At 41.0% G+C, this 23552-nt stretch overlaps 1 protein-coding gene across 1 annotated transcript in view; it reads right to left on the bottom strand.

Moving 5' to 3' along the window:
- Nucleotides 1-22990, bottom strand: part of LOC126094839 (myrosinase 1-like) — a 63525-nt gene extending 40535 nt beyond the window's left edge. The window contains exons 1-4 of the mRNA XM_049909435.1: nt 22831-22990; nt 21318-21451; nt 15213-15347; nt 13932-14054 (exon numbers count right to left, since the gene is read on the bottom strand). Coding sequence (XP_049765392.1) covers nt 13932-14054; nt 15213-15347; nt 21318-21451; nt 22831-22990 — 552 coding nt within the window. The remainder of the gene's footprint in view (nt 1-13931; nt 14055-15212; nt 15348-21317; nt 21452-22830) is intronic.
- Between the last annotated feature and the right edge of the window lie 562 nt (nt 22991-23552).

Below are 23552 nucleotides of genomic sequence, written 5' to 3'. Positions count from 1 at the left end.
TAGGCGTGGCCGTAGTCACCGAACGAACTACGAGACACGCAGTTACGTAAATGGTTAGTCACATGTCACTAAGCGACCATTAGTATAGTCATAGCTGTTGTACTATCCGAAATTTTCTGGATTAGGAACATAGCTTGTAAAGTCTGGAGTATTGAGCTCTTTAAATTCCTTATTGCAGTAACGTGGTGAAGGAGACCGAGTGCAAACTTTGGACTTATGGTGGCCGAGGATCGGATTTTTGGGACGTAACCCTGCATTCCTCCAAGGAGACTAGAGCCGCGTGAGGATGCTGGTGCAAGTAATGGCGCTCCCAGACAAGGGTACCATAAGGCGTGTTCTCAGAGCTGTGAGAAAAACAAGTGGTGCCTGTTTGGTAGCCAGAAACGCCTTCGGGATATCCTAGAAGCGATCACAGGGAAAGAGACACCGCCATATTACAGTACACAACGTGGGAACGAGCTGCATTTTGCATCACACCAATTTTAGCCTATCGGGATCAAAGCCCGTCCACCACCAACTTCTAATCAGTTTGCAGAAATACAACAAGCATATTTGGAGAAAATTTTGGGACGTCAGCTGCAGTTATGAATGTGACGAGAAATTCTCGGCTGCCGTGGTGGCAGAACTCGGAATTCGACCCCTCCTCCAGTAGCGTACAGGAGCGGTGAGGAATATATGTGGGTCACTCCAAAAGAAACGCACACTATTTTTTTAAAACTCCATCTTTTTTCTAAATGTTTGAAAGTTGTACCGTGTGTAGATACATCCTTTAGGAACAATATTTTTATTTCTCCACATAATTTTCTTCCCTCTCAACTCCCTTACGCCATCTTGGAACCAGCGCCTGTATACCCGCACGGTAAAATTCTGGACCAACCTGTTGGAGCCACTGTTTGGCAGCGGGCACAAGGGAGTCATCATCTTCAAACCTTGTTCCACGGAGAGAGTCTTTCATTTTCCCAAAGAGATGATAGTCACATGGAACCAGGTCAGGACTGTAAGGCGGATGTTTCAGTGTTGTCCATCAGAGTTTTGTCATCGCTTCCGTGGTTTGTTTACTGACATGTGGCCGTGCATTGTCGTGCAACAGCAAAACACCCTGCTTTCGCCGATGTGGTCTAACACGACTCGGTCGAGCTTGAAGTTTCTTCAGTGTCGTCACATATGCATCAGAATTTATGGTGGTTCCACTTGGCATGAAGTCCACAAGCAAGAGTCCTTCGGAATCAAAAAACTCCGTAGCCATAACTTTTACAGGAGAAGGTGTGGCTTTGAATTTTTTTTTTCTTGAGTGAATTTGCATGATGCCACTCCATTGATTGCCTCTTCGTCTCTGGTGAAAGATGATGGAGCCATGTTTCATCATCTGTCACAATTCTTCCAAGAAATTCATCTCCACCATTCTCGTACTGTTAAAAAGTTCGCTGCATATCGTTTTTCTTGTTCCTTTGTGAGCCACTATCAACATACTGGAATCCCACCTGGCACAAACCTTTTTTAACGCCAACACTTTCAGTATTCTGCAGACACTTCCTTCCCCTATCCAAACGTGACAATTCGTTCACTGTGATGCGTCTGTCAGCAGTCACCAACTCTTTAACTCTCTGCACAATGTCTGGAGCATGTGCAGTACGAGGCCTGCCGTTGCGAGGACAATCCTCAATTTTGCCGTGCCAGCTTTCATCACGTAACCTGCTTGCCCACCGCCTAACTGTACTACACTCAACAGCAGCATCTCCACATACCTTTTTCAACCTCTTGCGGATGTTTCCCACTGTCTCGTTTTCACAGCACAGGAATTCTATGACAGCACGTTGTTTCTGACGAACGTCAAGTGTAGCAACCATCTTGAAGCCATGCTGCTGTGACGGCGCCACTCACGGGAACAGGTTGACCTAAGATTGAAAACAAGTGGGAAGGATGTATCTACACGCCATAAAACTTTCACGTATGCATAATGAAAACTGTATTTTTACGAAAATAGTGTGCATTTCTTTTGGAGTGACCCTCGTAGGTCAGTCAGTTGTGTTCGGGGACATGGTGTTCACAATCCGGTGGATGTTTTGTTTCGGAGATATAGAAACGTGTCCCTCCCAGCTTCTTTCGCTGTTCTTTTGGAGTAAGTGTATCGGTTTGCATTTACCCTGTTTTTCCTCTGAGCAACTCATTATTTGCGGGTTTATTTTACGGCGTGAATTTCCTTTTTATATCGGATTTCTTGGACTTTGATTATGGGTCGATCTTCTCCAGTATTATTGCATTTTCGAGCTGCTCAGACTTTGAAAGGTTATTGGCTTGTTTGGTAGTAGTATTCCAAGAGCATTCATATGGCGTCCCCTTTTATTCAGTGAAGTCAATACCACCACAATTTTTTTTTCAAGACCAGTTTCTTCTGCTTGCAGTTCCGTGTGGAGTAATTCCATTATCCATGACATAATGAACTGTCACTGAGAGTTTTCTTTGATCAGTGAATCATCTTACATTTCAATCGATAAATTAATAATTGACTTGAACGAAATGATCTATTTCTTGTGTTGTACAATCGTCTGACGAGGCGACCCTCACATAAATGTTAACATGTGGATCAATACGCCTGAATTATGCACTCGCTGTGTCGGAATTCGAGTATAAAACAGGTGCCACATTATGGAATATATTTTTAGTAACCAGGAAAGATAATTTTTCATTCTTTTTATTTATGAATTTTTGATTGTTTATTTATTGGTAATTAAACTTATCCTGCACCTGTACTGAACAATGCGAGTGATTACCACCGCAAGTGTCGTCCTCTGGTGTCGTAAACTTACAAAGCGTCGAATAGCTTGTAAAATCAATTGTGTTTGGAGTATGTAAGTGTGACAGGCCGCTTGCATTCACTATTACCGACCTCCAACGGCTCCAACGAAACTAGAAGAACTTCAGGCACAAAAATCATAGCATTACAGCGCTGCTGGTATTCTAATAGAACGGATTATCCCGTATCAAATTGTACCAGGAATGGCTAAAGAACTCACATTCATCTACATATACATCTGTATCTACATACCTCAAGCAACTTTACGGTTTGTGGCGGAGGGTACTTTGTGTTTCAGTGTCACTTCTCTCTTTTCCTGTCCCAGTGGGATTGCTCGTGCGAAGAACGATTGGCTATGTGTGGGCTTGAATCTCTCTAATTTTGCCTTCATGGCCTTTTCCCGAGATATACGTAGGACGAAGAAACATACTGGTTGACTTCTAGGAAAGTACACACTTGGAACCTCAAAGAGAAACCATACCGTTATGTAGAATGTCTCTCTTGCAGAGTGTGCCACAGCAGTTTTTTGGGCATCTCCGCGACGCTTTCGAGCTTACGTAATGAACCTGCTACGGATCGTGCTGCCCTTCTTTGTATCTTCTTCATTTCCTCTACCAATCCTATCTCATATGGATCCCAGAATACCGACAATATTCAAGGTATTGAACTGGAATCCCATTTTGCAATGCAATAAAATAGATAGATAACACTACGACCCATGCTGACCTTTCTATCCTTCATTCTATTCCCCTGCGATTTTGGGTCGTCCACTAAGACATCCAGTGAGACTTGTAGTGAATATCGTTCTTTTCACTATAGTTAAATGTTCGTGATGTGTTCGCATTAACATAAGTAGCATGTAGCTAAGCATAAAAGGGTTTCACTGCAGTCAAGGAACACTGTCCTCGGCTACGAATCAAAACGTCCAGTGTTCCAGTTTCGATCCCAGGCTCTGCTTAAATTCTGGATAAAAATTGTCACTATATCGGCCGAAGACGTCGGAGAAAGCCGTCATTCTCCGTCTGCCAATAGCCTTGTCAAAATGAGAGGAGAATTGGACAGAGTTCGGGGCACTCTCTTAGCCTGAGAATGAAAAACTGGCCTTAGAAGGAGGAAAAATTAGCTACGATTAACGATAAAAGGGATACATTAGATAAGGGGGTGGTACTATAGGAAAATGTCAAACAATCAATATTCTCTTTTCGGCTTAAAATGTTCTCTGGGGTGTCTACTTTATTGCAATGTTCGTCTTATGTTCGTAGAAACCGCGTTGTCGGACTACAAGGGAATTTGTGATGAAGTGTCTCCAGAAACCATTCGCTGCCGGAACAAAATAATCGACATGTAATTCCAACGACTGTCTAACAGCCATTATGGAAGTTGTCAACGAGCACAAACTGGAGATAGGGTCAGCGGTTTTCAACTTCTGCAGCAAAGCAGATGAAAAGCGTTTCGAGCTTGCAGAGCAGCGAATGATAGAAGCTGCCAAAGAGGCCCGCAGAGCTACCGTGGCCACGAAGAAGATGGAGGAGGACTTCCTTTTGGATGTGGAAGAAATGAACCGGTGATTAGAGGCTGCACGTTAAGAGCACAGCGTTGTATGGAAGTGAATCGTTGACAGTAAGAAAACCGGTGAAATGAGAACAGATGCGTCAGAGACTTGGTTCTACGGAACACAGGTTGTAAATTCGACTGATGAGATAAAAAAGAGGATGTTCTCTGCTGAATTCAGGAGGAAAGGAAGATATGGAGGACACTGAGAAGAACAAGGAACAGGATAACAGGGCATGTGTTAAAAATCTGGGTATAACTTCAGTAGTACTAATAGGAACAGTAGAAAGTGGAAACTGTAGGGGAGACAATGGTTGGATTACATCCAATGGATAACGGAGGGTGTGGACTGCATATCCTAGTCTAATATGAAGAGGTTGGCACAGGAGAGAAAAATGTAGTGGGCCGCGTCAAACCTCTTAGCAGACTGATAACCCTAATAAAAGAAATTGCAGTTAGGCATGTGTTCAGTAGCATGCAGTCAAGGAATCTTAAGAAGTGGAAGTGTGAAGGTTTCCAGAGCCACTGCTAATTTGTATAGAATCCTTTTGATCATTGGATCGTGTTGTTTTGAAACACAGTCACCATCAAACATGTGCCAACCGTTTTTCAGCCGTGTTCTTCAGGGCGACCAAAAAGTATTCTTTGTAAATATAGTCGCATACACTGCTGTTGACATGCTATCGTGAAATAGGTTTATCTATTTTCTGACAAAACAATAGGTGGGCCAATACTTTTTGCTGTTTGTGATGCACTTTCGTCTTTTGTGCTCTGCTCCAATTCAATACGGCGTTTGTTTTCCGGCGTACGTCTGGATATTCTGTTATCATACTGTACATGAACAATATAGACGAGTCATTGAAACTCTCCATCAAACAAGTGAATCGTTTCCTTATGATGACTCCCTGCGTTAATAACTCTTATGAGAGCAGTTCAACTTGTTAAAGGTACATTATCTGTCTGTATCTTAATCACCCTAGTCCTTACAAGATCCACGGCACGTTTAGGTACGGCAGCCGAAACTAATGACGGAAGTTTTCTTGCCTTTATAGGTCTCAGTATCTTCTATTCAGCTTTGTGTTTCTGCCTAGGTTATGTAGCTCTCATAATCAATTAATAAAATCTCTCCTCGATTACGTTGGTGTCCGTAACCGAAAATGCATTTATTTGTAACAAAAAGTTATATCTTTCGCTGAGACTATAAATCTGATGATCACAGAGCTACGCACACCTTACGTTGCTTTGCTGACAATATTATGAAGGATGACGAGCAACACAACAATAACAGTCCCGTTTTTTACGAAATTCAACTAGATGAAGGCACACAAACCCATAGAGTAAAATGATCTATTGACTACCCTGACATATCTAATTCATTATTAGGAAAATAACGTAAAACCGTGAAGATATTTATTTGAGACCGTCCAGCATGCTGGAATAATTACTTGTCAGCAACTTCTGTTAATCAATAAAACAAACTGTTGGCCTTAATTTCTGTCATGATGCACACGTAACTTATGCAAATATTTTATCCTGTAACTCCTGTTACAGTTTTATTTTCACAAGAGCTTCTACCAGTGCTCATTTACAAAGTACTAGTACGCTAAACGTAATCTGGCTGCTATCTAAAGCCATTGCTTGAGATAATTCTTCTTTTGTCAATTTTATATATTACAAGAGCCGATTGGCTAATCTCATGTATCATCACGCGATGTAACAAGGCCCACTCTTTCCGAAGAAGATATTTTTAAAAATATCGAAACATAGGCCCAGGGCTAATAAACGTTTGTTTTGCAACTGGGTGGCTGATTATTTCAACCTCTTCAAAACCTTCATTGTGTTTTCTAGATGTACCTGGCCGATGACCCTCATTTTTTAAACGCTGTCCAAAAGCAGTTTGTCAGAAGGACCCACATGTTCTTCAAAATGGTTTGTCCAATACAAAATGATTGACAGGATCCTCATTGATATGTACATATGCCTGATGAATTATATTTACCACCCTCGTGACTCCTTTCCTGACTGCCGAGCCTATGTTCCAACTTAAACGTTAGTTGCCCACTCGTAAGGAACCATACCCCAAATTCTTTTGGGAAGGAGATGCCCAACCTTTTAGCGATTGGTCCCCTATATTGCAACATTAGGTACTTATTGATATCATCTGTCCGTGGTGGTTTCATTTGCCTCTGCCCTCTGTACAAACCGAAAACCAGCGATTGCTTATAGCCATTTGCCACCGCAACCTGCTTCAAAACGTTGAACTGTTTATTAACTTTGTCCACATTTAGAAGCCAACTCGACAATCTTACTAACATAGAACGAAATTAGGCTACCTTGTGTATAATGCGATGATTGAAATCATAGCATATTACAGCATCAGATTGCGTTGGCTTCCTACAAATTCAGAAGCTGAGGGTCTGATGACTTCGAGTAATAGGAAAATCCAGAAAATTCAGTTTACTATCCACTTCAACTTCCAGTTTGTACTTAATCATCGGAAGTTGCTCACTAAATAAATCAAAAATGGAAACAACTTTATCACAGGGCCCTTCACTATCATGATAACATTTTCAACGTATTTTTTATAAAAAAAACCAAATTCATCAGAGAAATCCTGATTTAGATAAAAAATTCTTCATAACATGTATGTATTTTAAACATGATTTTTGAATTTTCAGAAGTATCATTTCGATTATCTTTTACGCAAGTCTTGAAATGATATGATCTGTATTTTTCCATTTGCTTCAAAATTTTGTAACACCTGTATTGATCAAGAGTATATCTTTGGTCTTCTGTAGTATGATTTGAATAAGGGTCCCGACTCGAAACTAACCATCGAGTAAATGTTGTTGTTGTTGTTGTTGTGGTCTTCAGTCCTGAGACTGGTTTGATGCAGCTCTCCATGCTACTCTATCCTGTGCAAGCTTCTTCATCTCCCAGTACCTACTGCAACTTACATCCTTCTGAATCTGCTTAGTGTATTCATCCCTTGGTCTCCCTCTACGATTTTTACCCTCCACGCTGCCCTCCAATACTAAATTGGTGATCCCTTGATGTCTCAGAACATGTCCTACCAACCGATCCCTTCTTCTGGTCAAGTTGTGCCACAAACTTCTCTTCTCCCCAATCCTATTCAATACTTCCTCATTAGTTATGTGATCTACCCATCTAATCTTCAGCATTCTTCTGTAGCACCGCATTTCGAAAGCTTCTATTCTCTTCTTGTCCAAACTATTTATCGTCCATGTTTCACTTCCATACATGGCTACACTCCATACAAATACTTTCAGAAGTGACTTCCTGACGCTTAAATCTATACTCGATGTTAATAAATTTCTTTTCTTCAGAAACGCTTTCCTTGCCATTGACAGTCTACATTTTATATCCTCTCTACTTCGACCATCATCAGTTATTTTGCTCTCCAAATAGCAAAACTCCTTTACTACTTTAAGTTTCTCATTTCCTAATCTAATTCTCTCAGCATCATCCGACTTAATTCGACTACATTCCATTATCCTCGTTTTGTTTTTGTTGATGTTCATCTTATATCCTCCTTTCAAGACACTATCCAATCCATTTAACTGCTCTTCCAAGTCCTTTGCTGTCTCTGACAGAATTACAATGTCATCGGCGAACCTCAAAGTTTTTATTTCTTCTCCATGGATTTTAATACCTACTCCGAATTTTTCTTTTGTTTTCTTTACTGCTTGCTCAATATACAGATTGAATAACATCAGGAAGAGGCTACAACCCTGTCTTACTCCCTTGCCAACGACTGCTTCCCTTTCATGTCCCTGGACTCTTATAACTGCCATCTGGTTTCTGTACAAATTATAAATAGCCTTTCGCTCCCTGTATTTTACCCCTGCCACCTTAAGAATTTGAAAGAGAATATTCCAGTCAACATTGTCAAAAGCTTTCTCTAAGTCTACAAATGCTAGAAACGTAGGTTTGCCTTTCCTTAATCTTTCTTCTAAGATAAGTCGTAAGGTCAGTATTGCCTGACGTGTTCCAGTATTTCTACGGAATCCAAACTGATCTTCCCCGAGGTCGGCTTCTACTAGTTTTTCCATTCGTCTGTAAAGCATACGTGTTAGTATTTTGCAGCTGTGGCTTATTAAACTGATTGTTCGGTAATTTTCACATCTGTCAACACCTGCTTTCTTTGGGATTGGAATTATTATATTCTTCTTGAAGTCTGAGGGTATTTCGCCTGTCTGATACATCTTGCTCACCAGATGGTAGTGTTTTGTCAGGACTGGCTCTCCCAAGGCCGTCAGTAGTTCCAATGAAATGTTGTCTACTCCGGGGGCCTTGTTTCGACTCAGGTCTTTCAGTGCTCTGTCAAACTCTTCACGCAGTATCTTATCTCCCATTTCGTCTTCATCTACATCCTCTTCCATTTCCATAATATTGTCCTCAAGTACATCGCCCTTGTATAGACCCTCTATATACTCCTTCCACCTTTCTGCTTTCTCCTCTTTGCTTAGAACTGGGTTTCCATCTGAGCTCTTGATGTTCATACAAGTGGTTCTCTTATCTCCAAAGGTCTCTTTAATTTTCCTGTAGGCAGTATCTATCTTACCCCTAGTGAGATAAGCCTCTACATCCTTAAATTTGTCCTCTAGCCATCCCTGCTTAGCCATTTTGCACTTCCTGTCGATCTCATTTTTGAGACGTTTGTATTCCTTTTTGCCTCCTTCATTTACTGCATTTTTGTATTTTCTCCTTTCATCAATTAAATTCAATATTTCTTCTGTTACCCAAGGATTTCTTCTAGCCCTTATCTTTTTACCTACTTGATCCTCTGCTGCCTTCACTACTTCATCCCTCAAAGCTACCCATTCTTCTTCTACTGTATTTCTTTCCCCCATTTCTTTCAATTGCTCCCTTATGCTCTCCCTGAAACTCTGTACAACCTCTGGTTCTTTCAGTTTATCCAGGTCCCATCTCCTTAAATTCCCACCTTTTTGGAGTTTCTTCAGTTTTAATCTACAGGTCATAACCAATAGATTGTGGTCAGAGTCCACATCTGCCCCTGGAAATGTCTTACAATTTAAAACCTGGTTCCTAAATCTCTGTCTTACCATTATATAATCTATCTGATACCTTTTAGTATCTCCAGGGTTCTTCCATGTATACAACCGTCTTTCATGATTCTTAAACCAAGTGTTAGCTATGATTAAGTTGTGCTTTGTGCAAAATTCTACCAGGCGGTATCCTCTTTCATTTCTTAGCCCCAATCCATATTCACCTACTACGTTTCCTTCTCTTCCTTTTCCTACTACCGAATTCCAGTCACCCATGACTATTAAATTTTCGTCACCCTTCACTATCATCATATATTTCTTCAATTTCTTCGTCATCTGCAGAGCTAGTTGGCATATAAACTTGTACTACTGTAGTAGGTGTGGGCTTCGTATCTATCTTGGCCACAATAATGCGTTCACTATGCTGTTTGTAGTAGCTTAACCGCATTCCTATTTTCCTATTCATTATTAAACCTACTCCTGCATTACCCCTATTTGATTTTGTGTTTATAACCCTGTAGGCACCTGACCAGAAGTCTTGTTCCTCCTGCCACCGAACTTCACTAATTCCCACTATATCTAACTTTAACCTATCCATTTCCCTTTTTAAATTATCTAACCTACCTGCTCGATTAAGGGATCTGACATTCCACGCTCCGATCCGTAGAATGCCAGTTTTCTTTCTCCTGATAACGACGTCCTCTTGAGTAGTCCCCGCCCGGAGATCCGAATGGGGGACTATTTTACCTCTGGAATATTTTACCCAAGAGGACGCCATCATCATTTAATAATACAGTAAAGCTGCATGCGAGTAAATTAAAAAGTGAAATTTGCAGGTTTGGCTAGTTTTTCGTTGTACTGATATTTAATTTCAGTCAAACCCCCTTTGCACTCTCATGCCGTTATATCGTAAATCGTTGAGAAGAGAATGCACTCCACCCTTTATTTATTTGTAGAGCAACGTCACACATTTCAACATGTATATGTTTCGTTTGTGACCTACATAATCGTTAACGTGATACAGTTTCCACAGGAACTACTTTTCAATTTCCTCTATCAGAGGGGATATAACGTTCGACCCCTACTGTAGTGAAAACATTGTTGATATCTTACAGAACTTCAGCGATTTGTCCTTTCCGGTTTTAGTTTTCTGTCTGAATTACCAACATATGAAGGCAAAGTTTTTCAGCTGTTGTGATACTTTTATAGTTCATTAGCCTTTCTAAAGCATACGTATCAGCCATCAGAGTGCTATATAGAATTATTTTTGTAAATGGAAAATTGACGACCAATGAATAGAGATTATGTTCACTGACTCTCTCGTCGCTTCGAGGTAGAACTACTTCATAATTTAGAATAGAAACACAATATTGTTGATGTTCTACAGTACGAATTTATTTCGCTAACCGGTTTCCGGCTTGCATCAATGACTACAAGTGTAATAAGAAATGCCAAGAAAGGAAGGAAAATATATTTGCTTAACAAGAGTGATAGGGCACAAATCGCAGAATATCTGAGTGACCACCATCAAACGTTCATTTCTGAGGAAGAGGATGTGGAACAAAAATGGAAAAAATTCAGAAACATCGTCCAGTACGCCTTAGATAAGTTCGTACCGACTAAGGTCCAAAGCGAGGGGAAAGATCCACCGTGGTATAACAATCATGTACGAAAGGTACTACGGAAACAAAGAAAGCTTCATCATAGGTTTAAGAGTAGTCGAATCATAGCTGATAAGGAAAAGCTGAACGAAGCGAAAAAGAGCGTAAAGAGAGCAATGAGAGAAGCATTCAACGAATTCGAACATAAAACATTGGCAAACAATCTAAACAGGAACCCTAAAAAGTTTTGGTCATATGTAAAATCGGTAAGCGGATCTAAATCCCCTATTCAGTCACTCGTTGACCACGATGGCACCGAAACAGAGGACGACCGAAGAAAGGCAGAAATACTGAATTCAGTGTTCCGAAACTGTTTCACTGCGGAAAATCGTAACACGGTCCCTGACTTCAGCCGTCGCACGGACGCCAAAATGGAAAATATTGAAATAAACGATATCGGAATTGAAAAACAACTGCTATCACTTAGTAGCGGAAAAGCATCCGGACCAGACGAGATACCCTTAAGATTCTACAGTGATTATGCTAAAGAACTTGCCCCCTTTCTATCAGCAATTTATCGTAGATCGCTGGAAGAACGTAAAGTACCTAGCGACTGGAAGAAAGCGCAGGTCGTTCCCATTTTCAAGAAGGGTCATAAATCAGATGCGAATAATTATAGGCCTATTTCGCTTACGTCAATCTGTTGTAGAATAATGGAACATGTTTTGTGTTCTCGTATTATGACGTTCTTAGATAATACAAATCTCCTTCATCATAACCAACATGGATTCCGCAAACAGAGATCATGTGAAACTCAGCTCGCCCTATTTGCCCAAGAAATTCACAGTGCCGTAGACACTGGCGAGCAGATTGATGCCGTATTCCTGGACTTCAGGAAGGCATTTGATACGGTTCCGCACTTACGTTTAATGAAAAAAATACGAGCTTACGGAATATCGGACCAGGTTTGTGATTGGATTCAGGATTTCCTAGAAGAAAGAACTCAACATGTCATTCTTAACGGTTCAAAATCTGCAGATGTAGAGGTAATTTCGGGAGTACCGCAAGGAAGCGTGATAGGACCTTTATTGTTTACAATATACATAAATGACTTAGTTGACAACATCGGTAGCTCCGTGAGGCTATTTGCAGATGACACGGTTGTCTACAAGAAAGTAGCAACATCAGAAGACTCGTACGTACTCCAGGAAGACCTGCAGAGGATTAATGCATGGTGCGACAGCTGGCAGCTTTCCCTAAACGTAGATAAATGTAATATAATGCGCATACATAGGGGCAGAAATCCATTCCAGTACGATTATGCCATAGGTGGTAAATCATTGGAAGCGGTAACGACCGTAAAATACTTAGGAGTTACTATCCGGAGCGATCTGAAGTGGAATGATCACATAAAACAAATAGTGGGAAAAGCAGGCGCCAGGTTGAGATTCATAGGAAGAATTCTAAGAAAATGTGACTCATCGACGAAAGAAGTAGCTTACAAAACGCTTGTTCGTCCGATTCTTGAGTATTGCTCATCAGTATGGGACCCTTACCAGGTTGGATTAATAGAAGAGATAGACATGATCCAGCGAAAAGCAGCGCGATTCGTCATGGGGACATTTAGTCAGCGCGAGAGCGTTACGGAGATGCTGAACAAGCTCCAGTGGCGGACACTTCAAGAAAGGCGTTACGCAATACGGAGAGGTTTATTATCGAAATTACGAGAGAGCACATTCCGGGAAGAGATGGGCAACATATTACTACCGCCCACATATATCTCGCGTAATGATCACAACGAAAAGATCCGAGAAATTAGAGCAAATACGGAGACTTACAAGCAGTCGTTCTTCCCACGCACAATTCGTGAATGGAACAGGGAAGGGGGGATCAGATAGTGGTACAATAAGTACCCTCCGCCACACACCGTAAGGTGGCTCGCGGAGTATAGATGTAGATGTAGATGTAGATAGTGGGCTTGTCAGAAGAAAACAGGTTAATGAATTAATACCATTCAACGTCCACCATACTGTACTTTTCATTTTATGTTAATATTAAGCAGTTGATATATCTTCTCTGATTTAATTAAAATCAAGGAATATTTAGTATTACTTGTAGCTGTGGACTTTCGATACAGAGTTCTTACAGCTCCTGTGAAGTGGATGGAAACATCTGTTTCTTTCAAGTGAAGCTACCAAAAGCCCTTGCAAAATCATTAATGTAATATGAGTTTCAAAGGTAGAATTCTTCCATCCTTATTTTGCTTGTATTGGTGTTAGAAACACAACCGGTACATATTTGTCGTCTTATAAAATGTTTCTACATCAGATAAATGAAACATTCTGTCTCCCTGAGCATCTCCCGAATAATTGTATCATAAAATGTATGTGCTGCCTTCTACAGTTGCCGCAGTTGATTTGTTCATTCCTGGTCCTATTTCTCTAATAACAGTGATGTTGACATATCTTTCTCAGTGATAGAATAATTTTTACCACAATGGCTCCAGTCCACAACTTTTCCTCATCTTCCCATCCGAATTCACTGGTGCGTATTCGAACGGGACCTTGCGTTCCTTGTATTAGAGGGTATCTCAACTCGTTTCGCACTTCAGTCCACTCATCGTCCCTTACGCTAGCTCCCTTTTCAGTATTTCTATCAACTTGATGTCCCAAATTTTAAACAACAAATTAGTTCGTCCGGCTCCTCACAGTTTCTTCCTTACAATTTTTCCTCACTGAAAGGCCCACGACTGGAGACCTAAATCACCTGTGGGATTTTTTTAATGATTAAAACCTTATGATAGGAAGAAAGTTGTCCCACCTATCTTACTTCTGTCATTAATACTGTCGACTACATTCATACTATGAATATCCCAGTTCAAGTTTTGAATGACTGATCATGTGAAACCGCCTGTGGTAAAGAAGAAGGAAAGGTTTTGAGTACAGATGAACTCACCCTGTCGCCGAAGTTTTCAAAGAGCACCCTAGCGTATTCCAGGAAGTAGTCCGCGAGGATGGGGTTGGGCCAGCCTCCTAAGTACTGCAGGGCTTGTGGAAGGTCCCAATGGTACATCGTCACCTGCAAGAGAAAGACAGATGTGACACACAGCGATAGCTAGACTATCGATTTTATAAATTTCTAGAATATACTGGATTGTTTTTATACTTTAAACAGAAACTTTATGACAGCCGTAAGTTTCTACACTGAATTACGACACTGATGTTCGACTAATTAGGCTAAATTAGTCTAGTCAAAAATTAAAAAATAACTGAGGATTCCGGCAAAGAGTATCCACAGCACAAAAACCATTGTCGGCCTTCGTGGAGGAAGCTTTCAAACACATCATCCCGGAAAACGAAGAGCGAATATGTGCAAATGGCACAGTACGAAGCACCTTCTTTTCTGTAGACCAGGAGGTTTTTGTTTTTAGCGCAGGTAAATTTTAAGAAATACAAGTATTAAACAAAACAAATCTTAAATTAGGTTTGAAGATCAATCACAGTGAGACTGATATTGTTGTTGTTGTTGTTGTCTTCAGTCCTGAGACTGGTTTGATGCAGCTCTCCATGCTACTCTATCCTGTGCAAGCTTCTTCATCTCCGAGTATTTACTGAAACCTACGTCTTTCTGAATCTGCTTAGTGTATTCATCTCTTGGTCTCCCTCTACGATTTTTACCCTCCACGCTGCACTCCCACGAAACTGATATAATGCTTAAACAAAACATCAATACTTATGGAACGAGTAAATGAGTTTTGGGAAAAGGGTAGCTGAAGATAGAGAGTGGATGTAGGATTTGAAATAAACGAGTAAAACTGTCTTGAAGTGGTGTATTGATTTTGGTTATCAAAGCTAAATTTCCAACGCCTCTGGAAAGGAAAACTTACAAAAGTGAGATATGGGATTTTCTCCGAAAGCCATTGGAATGTGAAGACTGCTCAGCCAGCAACAGAGGATGTATGATGGGTATCACCATGATAAATTGGAAAAGAAACAAAAGTATCATGGAACAAACTGGAGGGACATTACGAACTGAACGCACAATGTTGATAACAAATCCGACAATACTATGTTGAAAACCTTCTAGCTTTATGTGAAGAACGATCAAGAAAGGGATAAAACAATAAATAAAAAACAGAAAAATATCAGCAGGTATAGTAATATTTAAAGTATAAGCTAAAAAAACATTTTAATGACTAATTACATAATTAGCTCAATATATTTCGTAAACTCATACCATTGGCTCGATGCCATTCTCCAGCAAAAGATTGATGAGATTGTTGTAGTAATTAATCCCTGCCTGATTAATCACGTCCAAGTCCCCAGTAGGCAGTATACGAGACCATGAGATGGAGAAACGGTAGACCTTTGCCTGCAACAAATAGTGGAGTTCAATGTAAGCGATGCTACGAGACGCCGAGGGCGAAATGATCAGCGTTACGTATCTGTTGAACATCATGTGGCTTACTACAAAGATCTACATTACTTTCTATTGAAAGCAAATTGTTTTATCCTTACATACAAATATTACATGTATAGGACTGGAGCAAATAAATGATTTTGCTCAAGTATTTGAAATGGGATAAGTGAAAACATCCACTCCGGGGACAGACATACTGTGTGTGGTGGAGGATACATAGTCTGTCCCACTCATATACCATTATCAGATGGTACACGTCTTAAACTACTGTCTGTACCCTAAATATGTAACAGAATGTATGGAAATTTAGCGTCGGGATCGTTACGTGAGATTTATGTGGGAGGAAGCAATACATAGGCTAATTAGAGGTGTAAGTGCACATATTCTGATCGTTGCACCTTAATATGTTCCAACTTCAGTGAGTAAGTTATCATTCCACTGTGTTTAACTGCTTTCCCGCAAACGCATCACATAACTTGCTACCTCATGTTTTCTGCGCTGTAATAACTACGCCAATAAGTGTAATACACCCTGTGAGTACAGGCTTCACGTTTTGCATCCACGCGTGAACACTTCAACATCTGCAACATCTGATCTGCTGCTCAGGGGAAAATAAGCATTAATTGATTGCTCTTGCCACATGTGCTGCTTGGAATTACAAACGAATCTAAAAAATAGTATTCCTATTGACTATAATTATTGGTCCGCAATGAAGTAAATATTTATGCAATATTGAACCTAAAAAATAGTATTCCGATTTGTTATAATTATTGGTCTGTAAATGAAGTAAATATTGATGCAATATTGGTCAGTACAAGTCTTCAGTCACAATAAAAATATAAGAGTTTAGAATCCTGACACTGTGGATACGGGGAATTGTTACGGAACATGGGCTCTTTGAAACTGGTAATGAAAGCTACACACAATGCAAAACGCGTTTGTGTATGAGCGAACTATATTTCGCTAATGTTTTTCAACAGATCTGAGCCCGGTGGCTGCACTACACGAAGCCAGATATGTGTAGTTAAACTATATAGAATATATTTCATAATGGAGTTTAAATAGATCAGTGGCGTTTAGAGTCAGCTTTAGGATATCAGTCAACAGGATCCTGCATGATGTTTCGATAAATGGTTTAGATAGTACCCATTACCCGCAGTCCGTTCGAGACGTACTGACAAAGATGTTTTCCGCTAGAGGATATTGCATCAACGCGACACTACGCCACCCCACGTTGATGTATATGTAAATGAGCCCCTATATAACAGGTACCTGCAACGATGGACTAGAAGGAGAGCTCATGTTTTATCGTCGGATCTGGCTACTGTACATTTTGTAAAAGTTTTATGTAAAGTTATAGGTGTATCAAACCTTAGCAGAAACTTAAAATACAGTAGTTAGTAGAGTCAAAGCTGAGCTCATCATTCAGCACACAACTGGGATGCTGGAAAGAGTGAGGTAACAATTTTTGGTCCGTCGTAATCCATGCACTGACAATGGATATCGTCACAGCGAACAGATGCAATGAGTTGTACATGATTTGCAATAATTTATGCTGATAACAAAGTAAATATTCTTTCGCAATTCTGGTTTCTAAACTACGACTTATGATGCTTTAAATACTACGTAGTTGGTTTTCTACGTATTTGGTGCTCCCTATAGCTCTGAGCTCTCTGCCCAAGGTGTCTGTTGCATGTACGTAGCTGCTACTCTGGTCATAAACCAGCCTTTCAGTTCTTCCAAAGTCATAGTTTAGCTCATACGATGTATCAAATCGAGGGTAATATCAATTCTCCTGAAGTGAGCCTGGATTCGAACGGGAGAAATCGTAGTGACTTCTCTGACAGAGACGATTCAGCACCATATTACAGCTTAGGAACACTGATTGATGTACACCAAGGTGACAAAAGTCATGGGATAGCTGCTAATATCGTGTCGGACCTTATTTTGAACGGCGCAGTGCAGCAGCTCGACGTGGCATGGACTCAGTAAGTCACTGGAAGACCTATGCAAAGATGTCGAGCCACGCTGCCTCAACAGCTGTTCATAATTGCCGGCCTGGCTGGCCGAGCTGTTCTAGCCGCTACAGTCAGGAACCGCACGACCGCTCCGGTCGCAGGTTCGAATCCTGCCTCGGGCATGGATGTATGTGATGTCCTTAGGTTATTTAGGTTTAAGTAGTTCTAAGTTCTAGGGGACTGATGGCCTCAGAAGTTAAAGTCCCATAGTGCTCAAAGCCATTTGAACCATTTGTTCATAACTGCGAAAGTATTGCCGATGACGAGTTTGTGCACGAAATGACCTCACGATTATGGGCCATAAATGTTCAAGGGGATTCGTGTGGGGCGATATGAGTGGCCAAAATACACGTTCGAGCTGTTCAGAATATTGTCCAAACTAGTCGCGAACAATTGTGGCTTGGTGACATAGTGCACTGTGATCCACAAGAATTCCAAGGTTGCTTGGGAACATATAGTCCATTAATTGCTACAAATAACCATTTGCAGTCAATGATCGGTTTATTTGGATCAAAGTATTCAGTCCATTCCAAGTAAACACCGCCCACACCATTGTGGAGGCACCACCACCTTGCGCAGAGCCTATTCGACATCTTGTGTCATTGGCTTCGTAGGGTCTGCGCCATGCTGGAAACCTACATCAACTCTTACTAATTAAAAATCTGACAAATCCACAGTTTTCCAGCCGTCTTGGGTCCAACCGATATCGTGTAGAGTCTAGAAGAGGCACTGCAGGCGATGTCGTGCTGTTAGCAAAGGCACTCCCGTCGGTCGTCTGCTGCCACAGCCATCAAAGTTCGCAGCACTGCCCTAAAGGATTCGTTAGACGTACGTACGACATTGATTTCTCCGGTTACTTCACGCATTGTTGCTTGTCTGTTAGCACTGACAATCCTGAGCAAACGCTGCTGCTCTCGGTCGTTAAGTGGAGGCCGTCAGCCACCACGTTGTCTGTGGCGAGAAGTAATGACGCAAATTTGGTATTCTCGGCCCACTCATGTCACTGTTGATCTCGGGGTGTTGAATTTCCTGACGATTTCCAAAATGGAATGTGCCATGCATCTATCTCTGACCAGCATTCCACGTTCAAACTCTGTTAATGCACGTCGTGTGGGCATAATCACATTCGAAACTTTTTCACATAAATCACCTTAATGCAAATGACATCTCCGCCAAAGCACTGCTCTTTTACATCTTGTGTACGGTGTTGCCAGACATTATGAATAAACAGTTTTCTCTCAGAAGAAATAAGAGAGATTGACTGGTCCCCAAGTTGGCGACATCTGACGTCTGGTTTTAGAGACGCGAGCACGCATTCCAACAGAGGGCGAACATGTAGTTTCACCTTTACGCATGCGCCTGCACGCCACAGGCAGAACAGTATTTGCAGTGGGTGCGGATTTCGGTAGAGGACGCTCCTGTGACGGTCGCCAATGCCCGTGCGTTTCCGCGCCGGTTTTTACAATAAAGCTGACGCCGGGAACTTGCAGTCTCCAGTGGCGGACACACACCTGAAGATGGCTGGCCGATTGCCAGCCGAAATACTGTGGCACGAAGTCAACCGACTGCCATCCCGAAACCTCTTCTATTATTCAGTACGTCGGGAAAGCTTCAAGAATCACATAGTGCACTTTGGTTATTTTAATTCCGTAATACCATAGGAGACTCTAAATTGAGAGTAAGTCATCAAACCAATCTAAAATTTCCCGAATCCGAAAGCGTGTAATACAAATTACTTGCGGTGCGTAGTAAAGAACATCCTTCAGAGACCTGTTCAGTGAAATGAGAATAGTTAAGACGGCTGTCCAGTAAATAATATCCTAAATGTAATTTGTCGTACAGAACACATAGTTTTTTCAAACAAACAGCCCACCTATTAGAATAAACTCTAGGAAAAAGAATAATACACAAACAAAACTAAACTAAAAACTTTGTTTAGGGAGGTATCCAGTACCCTACACCTATTTTCAGCATTGTATCGGCAGCATTGGCTACCAACAGTTTACAGTTTCTCAAAAGCTTGATGAACTTGTTCATATAATTAACTAGTGTATCTTGCGTTCATAATGTGAAATAACACGACCGTTAAGTAAAATTGGACTTCAGGACAACTTCAGTGCTGTGATGCGATTGCGTAAGTATGCGTTGTACACTGTTTTCATCTTGAAGATTCGGGACTGATGAAAATAAATTTCTGATTTTTTTTTTTACTTATCAGCAACCTTGATCACGAGATTACCAAAGATGCAAGGAAGTAATTTCTTTTCTAAATACACAGGGTCATTCAGCTGTCCCTACTGACGTTTTATGCAACCCGAACTGTGTATCTGACCTTCTAAAGCCGCGGGTGAGATTTTCGTATTCTCTCCTTCGCTACACGCAAACTGTAAGTCCTACAGAAAAAGTGAACAGGACTTTCTTTAGAAAATTTAATTTATTTTAATTTCATCCAAGAAAAACGTACAAAAGTACCTTCAAATGCACCTCCACCCACAGTCAACTCTCACCAATCAGGCTTTCTAGTATGTTGTTAATCGCATTCCCTCCTACCACATTACAAAAATTTGTGACTGCAAGAATTATTTTCCCATGATAATCCAACTTTCTTTTGTCTTCACTGACTGGCATTATTACGCCACTGGCATTGTGGAGCAATTGTAAGTTGTAAAATTGACATTTGTGTAAATTTTATCTCACAGTTTTGCAAATTTTAACAACGTAAAATAGACAATTAAACCATCAGAATCTTCAGGCCTTTTGACTCTGAAATTACTATGGTCGCAGCGGTTAAGTTTAGATCGAGTCGTCACAGTAATCAGTTTTGGCGTAACGTATTAAAGTAGTTTATCTTTCATTACACTCACGGGCACGTTTCAATTATTAATGTTAACGAAGGAGCTGACTATGCTAGAGGCGTAATAGCCCAATCAATAGAGACCAAAGAAAGGTCGAATATCCGGAATAGTTTGGTTACTTGGAATTATTGTGTACGTTGGTAGGGGGGTGTGCCGTGAACAGCATATTAGAAATCCTGACTGGTGAGAGATGAGTGTAGGGGTTGAGGTGTGTTTGTAGCTCACTTTTGTACATTTTTGTTGAAAATCCCAAAAGTACAGCCTCCAGTGAAAACGTATCCCAGTAGAGATTTAAGTACAATTTCCTACAGAAGCTCCTGTTCGTTTTCTCCTCTAGGACTAATAGTTGACGCTTAGCGAGATACAGAATATGAAAACCTCGTGCATGGTTTATCAAAACCAAACCTAGACTTACGGGTAGCATAAAGCAACATTGTTAGGGGCAGCTGAATCACCCTCTACATTGTATAATTTCGTTAATATGATATTTTCTTTATCCTTCGTTCAATAAGTATGAACGAAAAGTACATGTGCCTATGATGAAAAAAAAAATACATAAAGAATGTCACAAGCGTTCTCTCTATGACTGCATTTGAGGATAAAACTATATTTTGTGACAAAATCTGATGATCAGCAACCGTACGCTATCACTTCTTGTCCTTCATTCGAAAGACTTCCAGCATTAGTAGCCATAATAGCTAGTTCTCAGCCGCGCACAACCGCGCATTCATGCGTTAGTTTCCTCGGCTGTGGAGCCAGGTTGCTAGACCCAGCTAAGTGGTGGGTGTTTTCATGTGCGACGTTGGCGAACAGTCTGCTGTCGGGGAATTGCCCCTTCAGTGTTGATACTCCTGTTGGCAACAGCCTAATATAGGTGCGATTGGTGGCTTTGCCTTGAGCAACAGAAAAGTAGGACTAAATTTCGGCTTACAGTTCTCTGATAAAACTGTTAGGAGCAGGACCTTCTGTAGCTGCTAGTTATAGAAATTAATGTTTAACTACAGAGAGACACAGTGCTCTACGTTTGTCTTGCTCTCTTCTGTACTCACCCCCAGATCCTTGAGAGCCTGCACGTCCTCAGCATACTTGTGGTACGAGTCACAAGCCACGTCCCCATTGTCCCCGTTGTTGCCGTACTCTGGATGTTCGTGCAGCATGTGGTCCCATATGTTCTCTCCTTTGCCTGTAAAGTAATATGGAAGCTTACAACAGAAAGCACGAGTTTACACAATACAGTGGTACAATGCATAATATTGATGTATACTGTCCAGGCAGTTATCAGCATGTATGTCACGTAGGAAATGTATAACACAAATGCTGACTTTAATAGAATCTAGTTACCGACTGGTTTCAGGTCAGGACCGTGTTCAACGCAGTCGGATGTGCATTGGTTTATAATTGCATATTCAGCTACTATGAACAAGGACATGGACTGAAACCGGTCGCTAAATAAACGGTATTATGGTCTGCGTTTGTGCTATGTATTTCCTGCAGTATATTATTGACACATTGGATGTTATGGACAAATTTTAACTTTGGTGCGTAAACCTTTTCTGTCCAGTTCGTGGAACGTCACGTCTCTATCCACCAACATACTCTAATTGAGACACTTCTCGCCCAGTTCTTAAGACTTAGAAAATGAAAAAAGTTCAAAAAATGACTTATCGGTTCCTAGAAATACACAAGCGCTTACCCCTTTAAAGAGTGTCCAAGGACGAATGGTTAATATTCAGGGACATGAAAACTTCATATGGAGATATGTGCACTATCCCGAAAGGTTTCCGAGATGATACATGTTTACGTACATTGTTATTCATATCTCTGAGTATTAAGCACGTCGGCACTTATATATGTGCACATGTACAGCAATTAGTAATCACTTAAACGTACAGTTTAAAAAGAAGCAATTGAAAAATGCGTATTATTAACCTACTCACCTCTAAGCATCATCACACACTTCACATAACAGTTCACAAAACATGTCTGAATATCACATCATCAACTGCAGTGCATTTGCACGCTCAAGGGAAAACATGTCGTGTTGTCCTTCTGAGGGCTTCTGCACCTTCCTTGATTGGGGCAGCAGCGTCCGTGTGGCCAAGCAGTTGGTCTCGAGTATTCTCATTTTGTCTACACACTTCAGACTTATCCAACCTCATAAACAAAAATCTAAGGGCTCTGTTATGGTGATCTTGGTGGCCAGTTAATTTTACTACCGCGACCAATCCAGCGATTGGGGTACGACATTAAATGTGTTTCATTTTTGAAAACCATTAGGAATACCTCGTACTTTCAGGTGAAGCTTTCCCGCTTCAAATAAGAGTTCCCGTCATATATCTGAATATTGACCTTTCCTCTTGGGACCTTTTGGGAGTAGCTTTATTCGCTTAAAAGAGCGTTCCTTTTTCGTTAGAAGTGTGATTGAGGGTACTGTCTCTCAACATAAGCCTCAAGATACGTGTAAAACCAAGGAGCATCAGAGTAGTAAGGCAATTAAACTGTCATATCCCGAGCCTCAAAACCCATCCTGCTCGAGACATTTTTGAAACTTTTGTCGCTTACCATCTTCGTTCCAGGCGCCCTCTATCTGGTAGGAGGCCGTGGCTGCTCCTAATAGGAAATCTTCGGGAAACTGGTTCACCGCTCTCCCGTTGACCCGGTGAATGGCTGCCAAAAGACAAGCGAAACTCAGAAGCTCCAGGTACAGTGTCGCAAGTGCCATCGTGCTGCGTGCCATACCAATAACAGAAATTTTCCTTGCCTTATAAACCATCATTTATCTGGCATCTGAGAAGAGTTCGATGTAGGTGATAACATCCGGCACTTCTTGTGGAGAGACAGCCGGTAAACGACTATAACTGTTGCGACACACTTATCGTACTCATGGAAAACTTCTACATAATGTTAAAGAGAACATTGCGTGTAATCTGTCGTCATCTTATCTCTAGTATGTGCACTCAGTCGAAGTGTCACTACACATTTTTAATCTCTTTCGACCCTATCAGTGACATATTTATCAGTCACTTAGAAAATTAGTTTTTTGAAGTGAGAAATATACTTGCGGAAGAAGTTGTTGATTATAGGAGTTAGCCGGCCAGAGTGGCCGAGCGGTTCTAGGCGCTACAGTCTAGAACCGCGCGACCGCTGCGGTCGCAGCTTCGAATCCTGCCTCGGGCATGGATGTGTGTCATGTCCTTAGGTTAGTTAGGTTTAAGTAGTTCTAATTTCTAGGGAACTGATGACCTCATTAGTTAAGTCCCATAGTGCTCAGATCGGTTTGAACC

The sequence above is a fragment of the Schistocerca cancellata genome, chromosome 8 (assembly GCF_023864275.1).
Source record: "Schistocerca cancellata isolate TAMUIC-IGC-003103 chromosome 8, iqSchCanc2.1, whole genome shotgun sequence".
NCBI classification, from domain to species: Eukaryota; Metazoa; Arthropoda; class Insecta; order Orthoptera; family Acrididae; genus Schistocerca; species Schistocerca cancellata.
This window is presented reverse-complemented; position numbering and strand designations above follow the sequence as displayed.